The 16,647-nt window shown below is 38.3% G+C and overlaps 1 protein-coding gene across 3 annotated transcripts; it reads right to left on the bottom strand.

Moving 5' to 3' along the window:
- Positions 1-571: 571 nt before the first annotated feature.
- tmem38b (transmembrane protein 38B) lies at positions 572-11,114 on the bottom strand. 3 transcript variants are annotated; one of them, XM_034896568.1, is made up of 7 exons: positions 10,730-11,113; positions 6,451-6,543; positions 4,101-4,257; positions 3,597-3,781; positions 3,406-3,493; positions 2,486-2,603; positions 572-1,464 (listed from the first exon to the last, which is right to left on the bottom strand). In XM_034896568.1, exons 3-7 carry the CDS (start codon positions 4,205-4,207, stop codon positions 1,171-1,173), a joined length of 792 nt encoding a protein of 263 aa, XP_034752459.1. In that variant the 5' UTR covers positions 4,208-4,257; positions 6,451-6,543; positions 10,730-11,113; the 3' UTR covers positions 572-1,170. The 3 variants fall into 3 exon arrangements, with proteins under 3 accessions (XP_034752459.1, XP_034752460.1, XP_034752458.1); XM_034896569.1 differs by having other exon boundaries at positions 6,469-6,543; XM_034896567.1 differs by lacking the exon at positions 6,451-6,543 and having other exon boundaries at positions 10,730-11,114.
- Positions 11,115-16,647: the final 5,533 nt, after the last annotated feature.

Genomic DNA, 16,647 nt, shown 5'->3' with positions numbered 1-16,647 from the left:
AGATACAAGCCTTTGCCTGACATGCACACATCTGACATCTGTGGACTGTGGCGTATGAAAGGCAGGTACATCATCTCAGCCAGTATTTCTTTTGATCATCTTTGAACGGCTTCTCTTTTCTCTTGAAAGCCCAGCCCCCCCCCTCCTCTGTTCTTAATTTGTATTCACAGGGGGGTTCTACGCCGTCTGAGGTTACATAGATGAGAATTGGGGGGATTTGGGCAATCTCTCTCCAGCAGTTTTTTAAGTGGCTGAGGTATCAATCAGGTGCTGATGTTACACTGATGCAATGTTTTAGCCTTTAAAGAAGGTTACTTCTAGACACTTTGCTTTATATCAATTCACCAGCAGCTAATGTAGATATCAGTTAACATTTGACCATTGATACTATTAACAGATGTGCTGACTGTTACCTGATGTTTAATTCTGTATTAATTAGGAGCTTTCTATCAGGGACATTTTAAAATTGGACAAATGATCTGTTTGGGGCTTTAAAGTGAGGTAGTTTTGACTTGGGTCCATAGTCCCTGAACTGTACAAATCTGTCAGATTTAGAAATCACAAAAACACATTTTATAATGCATGTAAACCTGTTTATTCTCATGCTTGCAAGTGTAATTCAAAGCATTTTCCAGAATAAACAGCATACCATAAAAATATGTCATCCATTTTCAAATACATTCAAGAGTGCAATTATTTAGTATGAAGACTAGAATATAGAATATATAGAATATAATCTCTCTTTAAAAAATTGTTTCCAATAATTTCAAAGTATGAAAAACAGCATTTACACAAAGCAGAACACATTCAAAGATCAGCAGGTGCATAGGTGTTCCCAAAACCCAGAAAGTAAATTATTAATTATTATAAATATGTATTTTTAAAAAATCAAGCTACACATTTTACTGCAAGTGAGAAATCTGCTCGAGGATAGTATCAATTTCCGATCCAGCATAAAAATATTACAGTACTTTAAGGACGGGGTGATTATCCAACAATAAGGTGCAGGGTAGTTTTGGAGTCAGCAGATTTACATTTTTTTATTTTTTTTGTTCCCAGGAATTAGATGGAACAAAAACAAAAAAATAAGTCTTGAAGCAACCAATCTGAATCAGAAATGACTTTATAACCCTGTTTAGAGGTGAAATGTTGCTATGGGGCAGAGGCTGACTAGTTGCTCTTCTTACAGCTTGTTTTCTCTGCGTTCTCTGACTCTTCTTTGGCTTGGAGCAATCTACTTTGTCCGTTGACAGGAGAAACCAGGGTGTTCTTCCCCGCTACTCTTTTCCCACCGGTTGTGGCAGTTGAGGTCGTCCCGTTGGTTGCGCCGTTATTGATGCACACTTTCTTTTCCTCGCTAGTGAGGGCAGCGTAAGGGGAGTGGCCGGTGAAAAGGGTCTTATAGATGGCCGACTCAATGCCAGCGAACGGTGAGGCAGAGGAGCCTGTCAGCATCATCCTTGACTAAATGTGTTAAGATAGAAACAAAATGTTTTATTAGGCTTAGAATAAAATATCTGACCGTCTAACCACTTCTGTCTCAAATTCCTTCACCATTGCAGCTAGCTCTAAAGCAGCTATAATTAGTATGGTTAAACTTGCTTGTGGTGTTTTGTTTTGTTTTGTTTTATCTTTTGTGTGGACCCCAGGAACTTTGGTAACAACTAATGGGGACCCTAAACAAATAAATAAACCTACATTGAAATATTAGCTGACTCTGCAGTTGTATGTAATTTGTAATTTTTCATGGCTAGCCAAAGTGATGTTGGCCTAGTTTACATATAAACACACTAAGCACGCGGATAACGCATTAGTATTTACTTCTCATTAAGGGATGAGTGCATATCTGCATCATCAGGAACACAAAATAGTAAACAGCAGATTTGGACGCAACTCTTTAAATCTGATGAAATGGCTCAGCGGTAATGTGACAGACCAGAGACGGAGGGAGCTAACAGAACGAGAGTTGAAAGAAGACATGGTAGATTTATCTGTGTCTCAGTCAAGAGCACAAGTTTCCCAGAGAAGAGAGGATGATGCAAGCTGATGAAAATGATGCAAAAGCCTGAGCCCTACGGGTAATACTGAGTTAATGTGAGTCATCGCAGCTAAAACTTCAAAAAAGCAGAGGGAGAAAGGTCACTTAAAAGACAAGACACCACAGATTTGGAGGGAGCTACAGCCCCAACACATTTTTTAGACCAGAGTTAAGATCAAATAATAAACCAAGAAATGTATTAAATAGTCTTTGTCATAGTTTGTCAAATAGACCAAAACACACCGTCCTGGTGCAGAATCAGAATCAGAAAAGGGTTAATAACCAAAGTAAGTTACACTTACAAGGAGAATGCCTTGGTAGTTGGTGCATACATACAGAATTTGTGTTCTATAACATATTTGATTTGAATCTGAATCACTATCATCGTGGGTGTTTACTCTTAAGGTCAATGTCAAGTATGAGCTACACCAAAAACACCACACTGACCTTGTTGACGACGATGAGTGTGGTGTAGATGAGCATCAGGTGGTGCTTCTGGAGAGGCAGATAATGGGTCTGCTGCAGAGCAAACAGCACCGCCCCTATCAGGGTTATCTTGGTGGGGCTAAACAGACATGCAATACAAGGTTATGTTATGTTAATTAGAGTTGGTCGTGAAATAATAGATGACACAAATAAATCAACGAAAAGTAAGGGTGATAACTTTGTACACACACCATATCTATGTTCTTGAATTATTATGCACAAATGAACTAAACTGGAGACACACATTATCACTGTAGAGGGAAAGGAAAAATTTGTTCCCCTGCTGATTTTGTACATTTTTCCACTGTCTCTCTACACAAATAACATGTTTGATAAGATTTTTTTACGTAAAGTAGGTGCTAGCGGCTTGGATTGGAATAGTTCGACATTTAGGAAAATGCACCTAGTCACGTTCTTGCAGAAAGACAGATGAGAATATCAATACCACTATCCTGTCTGTAAGGTAAATATGAAAATGTACAACCGGGAGCTGGTGAGCCTATTTTAGCTTAGCATAACGACTGGCAGGATGGAATAATAGCTTTCCTGGTTCTATGCATGGGTAACACAATCCGCTTACTAGCAACTCTAAAGCTTAATAATCCATAAGTTATTGTCATGTATGTTTAATATGTGAAAAAAACAAAGTGTAAACATGACAAGTTGCAGTATTGCATGAGGGGACGTGCCAGACTATTTTTTAATCGGGCAATCAGTGGAGATTTCAGGGAGTGACTGAGCCAGGCCAAGAAAAAGTCCAGCACATAACCGACTGTAAAACCACAACAGGTTTCACAATAAACTCATAGTGAATTGAAATGGAGTTTTATAAGCACAACAATCACAATTATAGTTTTGATAGAGTCTTGTAGAATACTTACTAAGACATTTTGAGGAGCTCATTAGTCTCTGGTTTCCATACGCCTCGAACAAGCTGCTCAAAGTTACTTATCAGACCACCTCCAGCACCTAGTAGGAAAGACACATTTGCTTGATACAGATTTGTATTATTCATACACACACATATACATCTATTTTAAAATCATCCTGCATGCACCATCTAGGTACTGACCTTTAGCCCACCCAACGGCAATCATAACCATCAGACTGTCTTTGTATTTACTGTGGGCCTGGGTAACCCCTCCGAGCACCTTCCACGTCCTGGTCACCTCCTTCATCCCTGACAGCACTAGCCTGAGAGGCAGCACGGCAGCACCACAGTAAACCAGGTCCATGGGGCAATAAAACACTAGGTACCTGTAGAGACACATATGGTTCAAATGAAAAGTACACACAAACACACATACATACACCACTGCTACCCGCGGTGTGTAAACATTGTGCTCATCACACACTGTGACAGTACCTGACTACACCAGCAGAGGGCACAGTGTATTCTTTGTGAGGAGAGTGTAACTATATAAGCCAACAGTAGAGGGTACCAAAGGCTCCATATTAAGAGGTGGAACTTTACAATGACTACTCTGTTTCATCCAATGTCTAGCTTGCAGTTGGCCTCTCACTCTTGCTCTTTTCTCAACCTTTATACTAGATTATTCAGTCTCAAGATATTTACCATGTGATTGAAGCAAGCAGAACACTGGTGCTGTTGGACAAAGGTGCAACGGCTGGCTCGGCCAGCATGAAGGCAGACAGCACACCTCCACCAAAACAGAAGAGCATGGAGCTGAACCAGCAGGCTAAGGGGCTGACTCTGGAAACCTCAAGAACGCCTGCACAAGAACAGAAGTATAGTTTTCAATGTGATGTGGATTTCCTCAAGTCTCCTAGAATATTTTCTGTATTTGCCTTCCTACAGGGTGCTTAGAGAACTGTAAGAGGTGGGGAACACTCTGCAATCACTGTTGTTGTTGTTGTTATTGTTATATGCTTACCATAATAAACATTAAACATCAGGATTTACATAATGACAGAAATAATACCTAAGAGACAGGCTTAGTGGATATGAAAAAATGTATACTTCACTACAAGTGAAGTCTACAGTATTGTTGTAGAAACCAATTCTACTTTAGCATATCAGGGTATTACAAGAAGAAGAGGAGTTTGATACATGCATACTATGAAGCAAGTTGTGGCATAAAGGAGGTAACTTCAGGTTCAACCCAGGGTTTTGTGTCTCACGGCGGAGGATCCCTTGTTACCGGGTTAAATCAGCGTGGTAACTTATGCCTAACCTAACACCTAACCTGGCCGGGAGCATGTCAGAAAACAACCTGTGGAAAAGCACCGCCTACTGTGTTTTACGATGACAGAGTACTGATTATTTAAATGGAGTCTGGTGATGGTGATATTGCCCGTTAAATCAAAAAATATAAAAACATTTTAAAATGTAGGCTGAGTGAGTTTACCCTACGATTTTGTATAGGTTAAATGTCGGCTTCTTGAGCCGCGTATTGCCAATGCTCACATCGGTTTCACTTATGTTTTTATATATTTTATTTGCTTTCCCGATCGCTTACAATGCCAGGGTTGCAACTGAAATAATAGGCTAAAACAACGACAGATTATGAAAGCCCAAGTGTGATTATGGTCAGATCTTGTGCCTGACTGATGGGGAAGTGCTATTGATAAGCGTTGTGATTTACGCATTTACAGCGTCAGTTTTTTTTTGCCAGCTTTCCTTACTGTTTTAGGAAGGAGCGACTGTATTGTGTTTTGCCTGTAAAACCGTGTCTGTGTTCTTCATATTTAAGTAGCATTATAGCTTGCGCTTCTTGTGTAAAATATGCAGCTCTGGTAGATGTTTGTGATTGGTTGTGCTGTGCAAACACCGCCTCTTTTATGTCAACACGCGCATTGCTGAATTTGGGAAACCCCGGGTTAATTGAACTAGTTGTTAACCACCGTCGGTACACAGGTTATGCAGAACCGAGGTTGTTGGATTAGGTGAAGCCGGGTAACTAAAATAAATCCAGGTCATGTTGATCTTGATTTGTAGTACAAGCCTCGTCTGATGCATGCTTCTACTAGTCCCTATAACTGTGTAAATATTAGCTGGTAATAGGAAACAAATAAAGAGATGCTTGTCAAGCACAGTTACATTATTTGCTTCTGGGGGTACAGTTCAAAGTGCAGAGGCGTGACATTGGCAGTTGTAAACCACATTGCTTCACTGCAGACAACGATCGGCTGCTCAACGCTCCCTCTGTGCTTCGACTCTGTTTAAAAAAAAACACTGTATTCCTTTTTCCTGATATTATGGAATTAAATGTTCTTACTGTAAATCCTAAGAAACGAAGTTTGATTGAACTATTATTTAGTTAAAGTGTCAACACAGGTTTTATTGACAAAACTCTAACACTGCGAGTTTTTATATCCTTTGTACAACTCTAAGACCGACTTGTCTGACTCTACCACAATTAATGTCACCAACGTACACTAAGATATACTTGTTATCTTGACCTCACACAGGTTGAGTGCTCAGTCAACCCTGAGCCACCTGCCACAAGTCACTATGGCTGCACACAGGACCATACTGGTAATCTGAGGATTAAAGACAGATTATAGACTCCTGGAGAGAGATTGGTACACCAGGAGGATATATATATATATATATATATATATATATATATATATATATATATATATAGCTCTATCTGCTTCTTCTGCAGACTCCCACTGGATTTAGTCTGCTACTTTGCTCTCACTCACAGAACATGGAAATGTTAGAGAGGCAGTTTAAATTATCACTAGTTTAAAAAAATAGCAGTGTACAACATTGTGTTTTCAAGTTTCTAAATGAAAACATCTAACAATTTTAATTTTTTTGAACATTTCTAATGCTAAAATAGAATGGTCAAATAACTTAAATACTAAAAGTAGCAATACAACAATGGAAAGTAATAATAAAAAACCTGCATTCAAAATCCTACTTAGTACTTAGTAAAAGTAAGAAAATAATTTACTTAAGGTATCAAAAGTACCATTCAGATGTGTCCAGTTGTTTCCATCCTAGGGGTTGGACCCCACCTTAGGGTCATCAGATAAATATAATGGACCTGAGATGATTGATGGGGCAGGAAAGAAGAAACAACAAAGTTCTGATACACCAATCTTGAATTTCTTTCTGACTTTTCTTATCTAATCTTTGCTTTTTTCGTGAAATTAAAGATATTTTGACCACTTTGGGCTTTAATTATTTATTTAAATAAATCAATTGAAGACATTTAGAGGGGAAAGGAAAAGTCTCATTGTTGGAACTGCTAACAATTCATGGACATCTTAAACATTAAATTACATAAGACACATTCTTTGATGCCTATGTGATCTCCATAACTTCATTACTGAGTCAATATTATAAACAAAAGGCAGGAATTCTGACAACATCTATGGTAACGTAGACCCATTTTACCACATTTGAGTGAAAAAAAGCCAACCACATATATGGACGTAAATATATGAATGGATAGAGAAGTGTCAGTGTATAAGGAATATAAGAACAATGTTGATAGGATATTTTAAGTGACTATTAATGGATTTTGAAACTCATTGTATTTGAGGGATAACCATGCTCTACATTTTGGAACCACAGATCCCTTAATTTGGGGACTTTGGGGGATGTAAACAGGAAGTATACTGTTGCCACGGAATCGGTCAGTTTGCTTTGGCCTACTACTTGAGGCCTTTTTGTAGGCCACCGGTATATTTGTTTACATTGCAGCAAATAGCAACATTAAAAGTATGCCGAATCAGCAAAAGTACAGACAACTTTCACTGGATTATTTCTCAGACAACTTGTGGAGTTATAAGGAGCGCTTTTTGATTTTTAATTGGATTAATAGAGGTGACAATAATATCCTCGAGAAGTGTAGGCCTAAGTCCCAGTAAAGTTCCTTAATAGTCTCAAAACTATCAGCCACTGCTGCTGCTCAAACTACTGACAGTGTTGGAGAGCAGGCCAAAATAAAGTAAATACCTTCCCGTTGTTAATAGAACACCGGTATGCACTTGTCTCTTCTTACATCACAGTGTCTCTCCCTTCAACTCTCCCCATTGGCGAGGCTCGGGCCAGTGTAAAAAATGTTCTGGAAACTGGTTTTTATATTAGGCCAAACACCGGATCAGACCCATTAACCAAATTTGACTAGGTGTTGCACTTTTTGTTCTGCAGCTACCAAGTGAGATGGAAGAGCCCATAATGAGAGTGTAACAACCTCAGTCCACTTGGTTGCGGTATTGTAACTCTAAGCCATGACTTCACACCGGGAGTGTTCATACACGCTCGTCTCTCTTTCACTGGCTTCAAATCCAAAATGCTGCCATACCGGCGTAGTTTTTGTTGTTCGAGGCTAACTCTGCCATTTACCATCTTGTCACCCCGAAAACAAATGAACCCTCTAGTAAACAAACTACTTGAATGTTACGTCCTTCAAATTGCCACTCAGTTCGGCAGTAAATTGCTGTCAGACACTAGCAAACATTTTCATACTGCTTATACCAGTGTTAGCCAAAATACTTGGAGGTTCATTGAGCTAAGCTAACGCTACTGCTCAAAACTGATTGCAAAGAACTCAGATTTAGTGCCGCATCATCGTCGGCACAGGTTGCTAGGCTACAGGTATTCATACGATCAAGGTAACTGGAACGATAGCAAGACGTACAGTGTGGCAGCGAAACTGCAGCATCAAAGTACTGTCACTATTAACACATTTTACCAGTTTTTGTGTGTGATATGAGTTTTGCAACAGTGACACAACCAAACTTTTTTTTTGTGTGTACATGAAGTCTGGTGTAATGAACATTTGTGGTTCAAAACTAGATACGACAGTTAGAAGAGGAGGAAGTTTGAATAAAACAAATAAACCAAGTTGTCAGACAAGAAAACAGCAGTTATAAAATATGCCACCATCCTGACTGTCCTACATATCCTTTCCTCATGCGAGAGCCTCAGCCTGCATGAGACAGAAATGTTCAGTATTACTGTGTTTGGTCTTGCAGTAGTAGCACTCTGTTCACATACGCAGCACACTGCTTACATAGTAAATAGGGTTGTTATGTCATCACTTTTAGTTCCAGAGCAAAACAAACGGCTGCAGACAGTGTCTACGCCTAACTGGCCAAGCAAAAACTTAAACAACACTGATTTTTCATTTAACAGGTGGTCATTTTTTTTCAAACCATAATTTCAATACAGGACATATTCAGTTTTTAGATATAAAAACTATAATTTGCTTCACTTTACACTGAAATATAATACACTGGTTGGAGTACTCTGACATGCTGGGCTACACCAGATCAACATCCTGTTTCCTGGTTTGCATGTGAAGGAGACACATTTATTTACAAGTCAAATTTGAGGAATACAAGCCAAGTTTATCACAGCTGTAACATGTCATACTGGTTGTATTTCCAATTCCTTTTTTTCCTCTCTTGCTCTTTTTATCATCTCTAATGAGAAGATACAGAGTGGGTTTCTCTTCAGTTATCCTAGAAATGAAAACAAACCAAACACAGTTCCCTTTTTGGAAATAGTTCTCTCTTCAAAGCCATAAACAAAATGCAATTGTTCTAATCTGAGATCAGTTTTGACTGTGAAGTCTGTACATGGGAATTTACATGCATATAAATCTAGAATGAAGGTGATATTGAAACAAGTCTTGTAGATTGAGAAACAGTTCAGTTGTTGCAGCTGCAACCGGATGAGAAACAGTCATTTAAACCTGAACCTGGACAGCATATCTCCTTCAATACAAATGCGTGTGATTTAACCTTGTAAATAAGACACTTAGGCTTAGAAAACCTTAATGTCTCCGAGAGGCAATTTGTTGTACAGTACAGGCATATTTAATGACACATAATCCACAATACAAACATTGATCCAGATATCTACAGCAGCATTTATCTAACACATCAACAGACATCCCTTCTCTCTTCAGAAATAGATACGTAAATAGATGGGAAAAATAGTGGATTATCACTGGTTATTTTTGGTCTTGAAGAGAGAACCACTGATTGACATTTAAGTACGGGGGCGGTGGTAGCTCAGTCTGTGGGGACTTGACTAAAAAAATAAATAACCAGAGATAAGCCACTTGTTTTCTTATCTAGTTATCAAGTTTCACGAGCAAGGTGCCATTTATTGCTTACAAGGTTAGATCATAAATGTCTGTGTGTATGGAAGGAGATATGCTGTCCTGGTTAAGGCTTAACTGACTGTTTTGGATCAGGTTGCAGCAGCAACAACTGAACTGTTTTGGTTATGACACAGGAAAAAGAAAAGAAAGGGAATTGTTAACTGGGTTAAGGGCATTCCTTTCCTTTTTGGGGAAAATAAGAACTTGAGCTGGCTCCCCAAGTGTTTTTTGTGTCTTGACTTTTATTCCTGTTTTACTGAATTTCTTTTGAAATGGTCCTGAGATTGAAAGCATGCTTTTGCTATTGTCTCTGTAATAAGGACTGCATGTTGTGTATGCTGATGTCTAGCATGTTGTTTGTCCATATTTTGACTCTTTGTCTAATTACGTAGATAGATAGATGAGAGCAAAGGACGAGGGGTTAAAGGTCACAGCAGCTCAGATGCTTTGAAAGGCAAGTCCCAAAATAGACTGTAGAATTACAGCAGAGGGACTACAATGGACTGTTCATGTGTGTGTGTGTGTGTGTTCTTCTATGTTTGTGTATGTGGAACATGGACTCACTACGCAGTTAAAGTCCACCTGTCCCTGTAGACACTATCTCAGGGACATAACATAGCTAGTTAGCTCAGTTGGATTTATGTAAATAGATCCTCTCAGTATATGTTATTAAACGGATAATAATATATAAAATAGGGCTATTATGAGTCATCCATATCAAATCCATTCTTCACAGTGACGCTAACTGTCAAGCCACAAAAGTTAAATTGGTGAGGATGACAGTTTGAATGTAAACATTTTATTTGATGAACTCATCACCAGAAAAGAACACAATCAGACAAAAGAGGTGTTGGGATTTATACTTTTTTTTTAAAGAGATTGTAGTTTTTTTTAATTTTAAATTCATTAGCCAACCAATAAGGTAAATGTTTGTGTTTTCAAGTTACATTACAACATCCCGTGAGGCTGCGTGGTATTTTGATGGAGATCTAGCTAACTAACGTTACCAGGATAACGTTATGTCTCTTGTCAAAGTTGCCCTAAGCCAACTAGGTGACACGTGTCCTGTTACAATGTTCATGAACTTTTGCTGCGCCAGACAGCCACTTACCTGGCTGCTCCCTCAGAGCCATGATTGACACGATGTAGTGCGCCATGTCAAAGTATGGAAACATTGACAAGTTTGCCAGTCCGTGGGACAGCTCGTCCAAATGCAACACCCCGAACAAATCCATAATCGTATCTGTAAAACCCCTTAGCAAGAGGAAGCTAGTCTAGTTAATCCCTGTGAAGAGTGGAGAAAAGGCACGGATCCAACTCAGAGCATCAGGGCTTCCTCCACCGCCAGTAACGTCTGACAATGACCCAAACAGCTGTGTGTCTTCGGATAAACTGCCGCCAAGTTGTTCACAGCTGGTTAGTTGATCGCCACTCGTCGCCAGGCAACAGATCTGGAACACCAGATCGCGGTCACCGGCGCATAGCAGGAATTCCTGTTCCGTGTTCCGCTATGCAAGTGATGTGGCAGGCGGAGCCAGAGCGGCTTAGTGATTGGAGGAGTGAGAGCCGGCCAACCAATCACTGGTCAGTATTGGTACAAAAAAATACCTGTATCTTTAACAAGTGGAGCCTGCATGTAGTTATATTTTACATAAATGTTATGAGATTAATATTATATAATGTTTTGATTAACATGGTATTGTCGATGTTCTCTAAAGTGACTATATGTAACTTTTAAATGTCTCTGAAACTGTGTAATTTTTGATCTGATGATCATAAATTACATGCAAAAGCAAACAAGACCAACAGTGAAAATAACACTTTTTTTATATAGTTTTTATTGATGCAGTTGCCCAAGTTCAATTTTTACCGCAAAGTCCCAAAAGGATTTACGGCAAGTAGACCATGTTACAGAGCACACATTCTGATGGGTAACAGATTTTGGCGTAACACCAGAAAAGAGAGAGATTTCAAATTTTAGTTTTAGTAGTTATTTGCTGCAGTTATGGCTGATACTGGGGCAGGGCCATCCCCGAAAAAGGAAATAAACAAAGAACAACTGAAAGCTGAAAGGTAAGGTGAAAGACGCACGCGAAACCCAAGTCGCACTCGGTCAGGCTAGCAACAGATGGAGACAGTTACAGGATTGTAAATGATTCAAAACTAATATGTCTATTTCATTTATAAAATTACTTTACAATGTGTGATGTGGTCGTAGCCTATGTCAGTAGCCGACATTAAATTACGTCCCCCTTCCATTTAGCGTGGACTTGTTATTCCTCTTAGTCCGTGTGTGTGTGTGTGTGTTATTTTGTCCCCCCTGTGCTTGTGTAAAGCATCCTTGGGTTTAATGAAATACGCCATAGGCCTATAAATCAAAATGATTACTATGTTGGTTACATATTTTACATATTTTTCTTTTTCATGATTGTTCAGCGTTAATGTTTCCATGGTTTTTGAGGAGAGAGCTTGTTCTCAAGGCAAGTGTAAATCTTACACAGAATGAGCTGTTATATACTCTAAGTTAATAAAGATCTCCCTTTAATGATCCCCTGCAAAGAGCATTTGGTGACAGATGTCATGATAAAGTGAGTCTTAATATAATTGATATTGAATATTCAAAAATGCAAAGGTAAATGAAACATAGCCTACCATATATATATGTACACACACACACACACACTGTATGTGCAAACAATATACACAAAGCAGGTGCAAACAACACTTCCAATCAATATCTGCTAATCTAGCTAATATGCATCACATAATGTAATAGTTGCTAACTTTTTATTAACAAAATGAATAATAATCCCTGCACTGCAATCCTTTTATTACTCTTCAACCCTAAGACATAATTAATAATTTGACACATAAATGTGATGTTGAGGTGTTTCCAATTGATTGTGGTAGCCTATATGATATATAAAAGAATTCCAAAGAAATTGTTTGTTTGAATGCTTTTGTTCTATTCCCTCCACCCATACACCTACGCCTCTCATTCATTGATTTATACAGTTTACACCTACCAACTATAGTTTGTACAATTAAAGAAAAGAGCCACATTTATGGTGAAAAATCGTCACCCTACTGTTGATCGGGACTGCCCTTATAGCATTTTAACAAGCATTTTTTTCGGCTACTTTATCTCCAAGCTTTTTAAAGGCATGCAAACGTTAGTGGAATGCAAAAAACAATCATTCAGAGAAGCTACAAAGGTAGTGTATCATCACTAAAAAAACACACAACATATGGTAATCATCACATAGTCTGTAGTCTCACATTAGGTCACAATACACAGACACTTAAAGGAAGTGCTGACACAACAATCAGTTCACTACTATTCATGTTATTTGCAATAACATACACATGAAAACCCGAAAAACAGATTCAAAATGTGTAGAGGAGGGTGGAGCTGCAGTGATCCTTTCAAACTCCTGAAGATCTCTATTTAGCATCATATCAGTCACTGCAACAATTCTATTTAATTATTGTATTTCAATAAAACAAAAATATGAAACATTGACAGAAGCTGCAAGGTTGTTTGTATAATTTGATAAAGTGAAAAAATTGATTTTTTAACAGCCTTCACATGTGCAAGATAGTCAGCTAGTGTTCTGGTCAGCATCACACCTGGTGGTAGCTTCAAATTAGTTTTTTAACATTTGACCCTTATATACAATTAAATTAGATCTAATATTATTTTTCTGTGATAGCAGGATCTATTTGCACCATAGTAGCTCCTCCTGCAACTATTGAGACACAGAAACATCCATCCTCATTTGTTTTCTACGACAAGCCTTTTCACTACTACATGGCTGGATTTAGCAACCAAAAATACAATTTTTAACCAATTCTTTTTTTTACATTTATACAATACATTAACCTTTACAAAAATAAAAATGAATGCCCTCATACATATTATATCCACCTTCTAATGAGCAGCTGCAGCCAAAATCTTGTGGTATCCTCTCTATGAAACTAAACTTGTTCTGGCATGTAAAGCAGTAATTATGCCATTTGGTGTCACCAAGATTAAATAATCAGAACAATCAAACTAACGCATATATTAGTTGGAATGAGCACCTGCTATTTGCATATAACAGTTAAAACATTCATGTTTGTGAATTGAAATCAGCTGCTCTTACACTCAAATGTTAAATAATAGTAAATGATACGTTAGTCAAACCAGTACAACCAGTACAATGCGTGAGGGTATTTCAAGAGCTTTTAAGAAGCTGTAATGTGAAGTTATAGCCACTAGATGGAAGCAGTCAGCCATCAACTCAATGCATCACTATGTTGTCTGTTCCCATAACATTTTAATAGCAACAGTCTAATAATCAGTTAAAACATATATATTGTATGTGTATATATATGAGAACAAGAGAAATATATATATATATATATATATATATATATATATATATTTCTCCTGTTCTCATGTTAAAAAGTTCAATCAGAAGATAAATGCATTCAGAAGATTGTCAAAGAGAAAAGAAGGTGATAAAGTTGAAAAAAAAGGAAAGAAAGAATGAAAGAGCTAAAGACACTGAACTTTGGGTTTAACTGAGGTGTGGAATAGTAAAAAAAAATGGTGTTCACCTTTTGGCGACCTTTACTACACAATCCATAATGACGTGATTCTAAAGCCATAATGAACATGAACTGATAACATAGAAGAGGCACAATACCTAACATGGCCCGGTGATGATGTAACCATGTATTTAAAACTCCACCCGCGACCACTCCTGTATTTGTATTGGTAGCCGACAGAGTGCTGAGATGTGTATCAGCTTGTAGAAACCTCTGACTTGTAAACTAGGCTATGTCGTCACTGAAGCTGTACATTATTACAAGAGCTATCCTTTTAGATATCGCCCAGCTACATTGTGACACATCCCATAAATGTATTATAAGACCGGGGGTCCAGCCCATCAGGGTCAAGGCTCACACAACACACACACACACACACACACACACACACACACACACACACACACACACACACACACACACACACACACACACACACACACACACACCCCTCATCAGTATTCTCTTCCAGTAGCGCAGGATTAAACTGTGTCCGCAGCACCGACTGCACAGGGGCAGCCTCTCATTCTTTGGATTTCTGGGGCCCACCTTTAAGACACAGAGGCTAAAACTGGGTCTTTCAGATCAACTGGAATCTTTATTCAATTACGTCTGTGTTCCCCAAGCCTGTCCCCTGTGTGTTACCCCTGCAGTTCAAACCCAACAGTGCTGTCTTCACAGCGAAAGTCAGGCAGGGATGAAGCCAAATGAAGTTGGCTGAGGCGGAGAACAACAATCTGAGTTGTGTTTGGTGTTTCTAATGAATCTTTACATGGAGAGTTTGCTGGTCTAGGAACAGCTCCTGTTATTTGTGTGAAACAATTGAAGGTCACGGCTGTGGGTGTGTGTGGGGACAAATGTTGATGTTATGTGTTATGTGAGTTATGCCAGACCAATCAACAAAATAAGGGATTGGGTGAGAATCTTCTAGAATGTTATCTGAAAACATGAGTGAAAGAGATTATATTTAATATTGTAAAAGAACGTATTCATCTAATTAATACAATGTGTGTGTGTGTGTGTGTGTGTGTGTGTGTGGGTGTGTGTGTCATGTAAGTGTCCATAAATAGGAAAACATCACTTGAATCCATCCATCCATCCATCCAAATATTAATATAGGTTATTTTCTAGATTAAACAAACTCAAGCAATTCAAGAGCCTTTAAGTTGACTTCCTTACTTTCTTCAGACAACTGCAGATCATTTCCATCTTATTTACACTATACTACAATTTACACATCTGGCAGTCACATTGCAACATCAGAATGTATTTAAAGTGTTTGTCTACCTGATGAATATAATTTAAGTCCAATATACACTCTTGTTTTAGCTTTATTTTTGTCTCCACCAACTCTTGATGGACATATAGGGCTCCTAAGTTGCTAAATCTCAGCTGTGTTTACCAGCTAGTTTGTAACTTTGTCTGTCTGCCGTCTGGCCCTGGGCTAATGGAAACTTATAGTGGATTTTGTTTGAGCTTTTTTTACTTAAAAATGCTGCATCTGGAAACCATGATGCTAATGAGAGTGGTAAAGAGAGCTGAAAAAGGACTGCACAGTCAGGTCATAATTATATGTAGGTTTTGTCACAAGAGACCCCTTTTACTTACTTATAATCCATTGTTGATATACAATATTGATTAACGCAGCTTTAAATTAGATGTTTTAGTTTGCATTCCCAGTGCAGAATAGGACCATACAATTGTGTTAAATAAAGTCTTATTGTGGTCATTGTTCACCAGACTATAGCTGTCAGAAGTGCCTTATTGTCTTTTAGATTGAATGTGATAGACTAGAAAAAAAGGAAAACATAAGTTTTTGCACTAAAGTTTTTTTGATTTTGAAGAAGAAAATGTGAAGACATCTCATGAAAGATGACATAAAGACAGAATGAGTAATCGTGCAGAGGCTACACATCTGTTCTGATCACACTGTTGTTCAGGTGTTGTTCAAGTGCCAAAGTCATGTGGAATTCCCCTTAAAATGTAATCTATGACACACAGAAAAGTCAACCGACACAAAACACAGGACAGATGAAACAGGAATAAGGCGCATGGAACTCTGCTGGCCTGGTCTGCATGTTGTGGTGTAGCAACAGAGCAAATTCCTTGGTATGGTGAGCATTATGCAGTATACCAGCCCATTAATCAAACTGAATTACTGTGCAGATCCATTATTTGTGTGTACGTGTGTGGCTCTCTCTTTGCTCTGCAGTAAATTACTTTCCAAGTAATATAAACTTCTATGAGTCAAGCAGAAGGTCATGGTCAGGGCCATGGATTCAGTTATTTGAACAATAAAAATATGTTTGGGAAGAAATATCTCAAATCTCTAGACGAAAGATAAACAGACCAAATGTGGCTTTGAGTGCTTTATTCAGTATTGTTTTACAGCTGCAGCTGATTTTGTCTTCCACGCATTCTTGGACTCTTGTGAAT

The sequence above is a fragment of the Etheostoma cragini genome, chromosome 16 (assembly GCF_013103735.1).
Source record: "Etheostoma cragini isolate CJK2018 chromosome 16, CSU_Ecrag_1.0, whole genome shotgun sequence".
In the NCBI taxonomy this organism is placed as follows: domain Eukaryota; kingdom Metazoa; phylum Chordata; class Actinopteri; order Perciformes; family Percidae; genus Etheostoma; species Etheostoma cragini.
The sequence above is the reverse complement of the archived record's forward strand: the minus strand, read 5'-3'. Positions and strand labels throughout refer to the sequence as shown.

Coding starts and splice junctions, on each gene's coding strand:
- tmem38b (XM_034896567.1), bottom strand. CDS start 10,853: ATGGATTTGTTCGGGGTGTTGCATTTGGACGAGCTGTCCCACGGACTG. Junction 3,782..4,100: donor CTGCTTGCTTCAATCACATG/GTAAATATCTTG, acceptor GTGTCTCTACAG/GTACCTAGTGTTTTATTGCC. Junction 2,604..3,405: donor GAGCTCCTCAAAATGTCTTA/GTAAGTATTCTA, acceptor ATGTCTGTTTAG/CCCCACCAAGATAACCCTGA.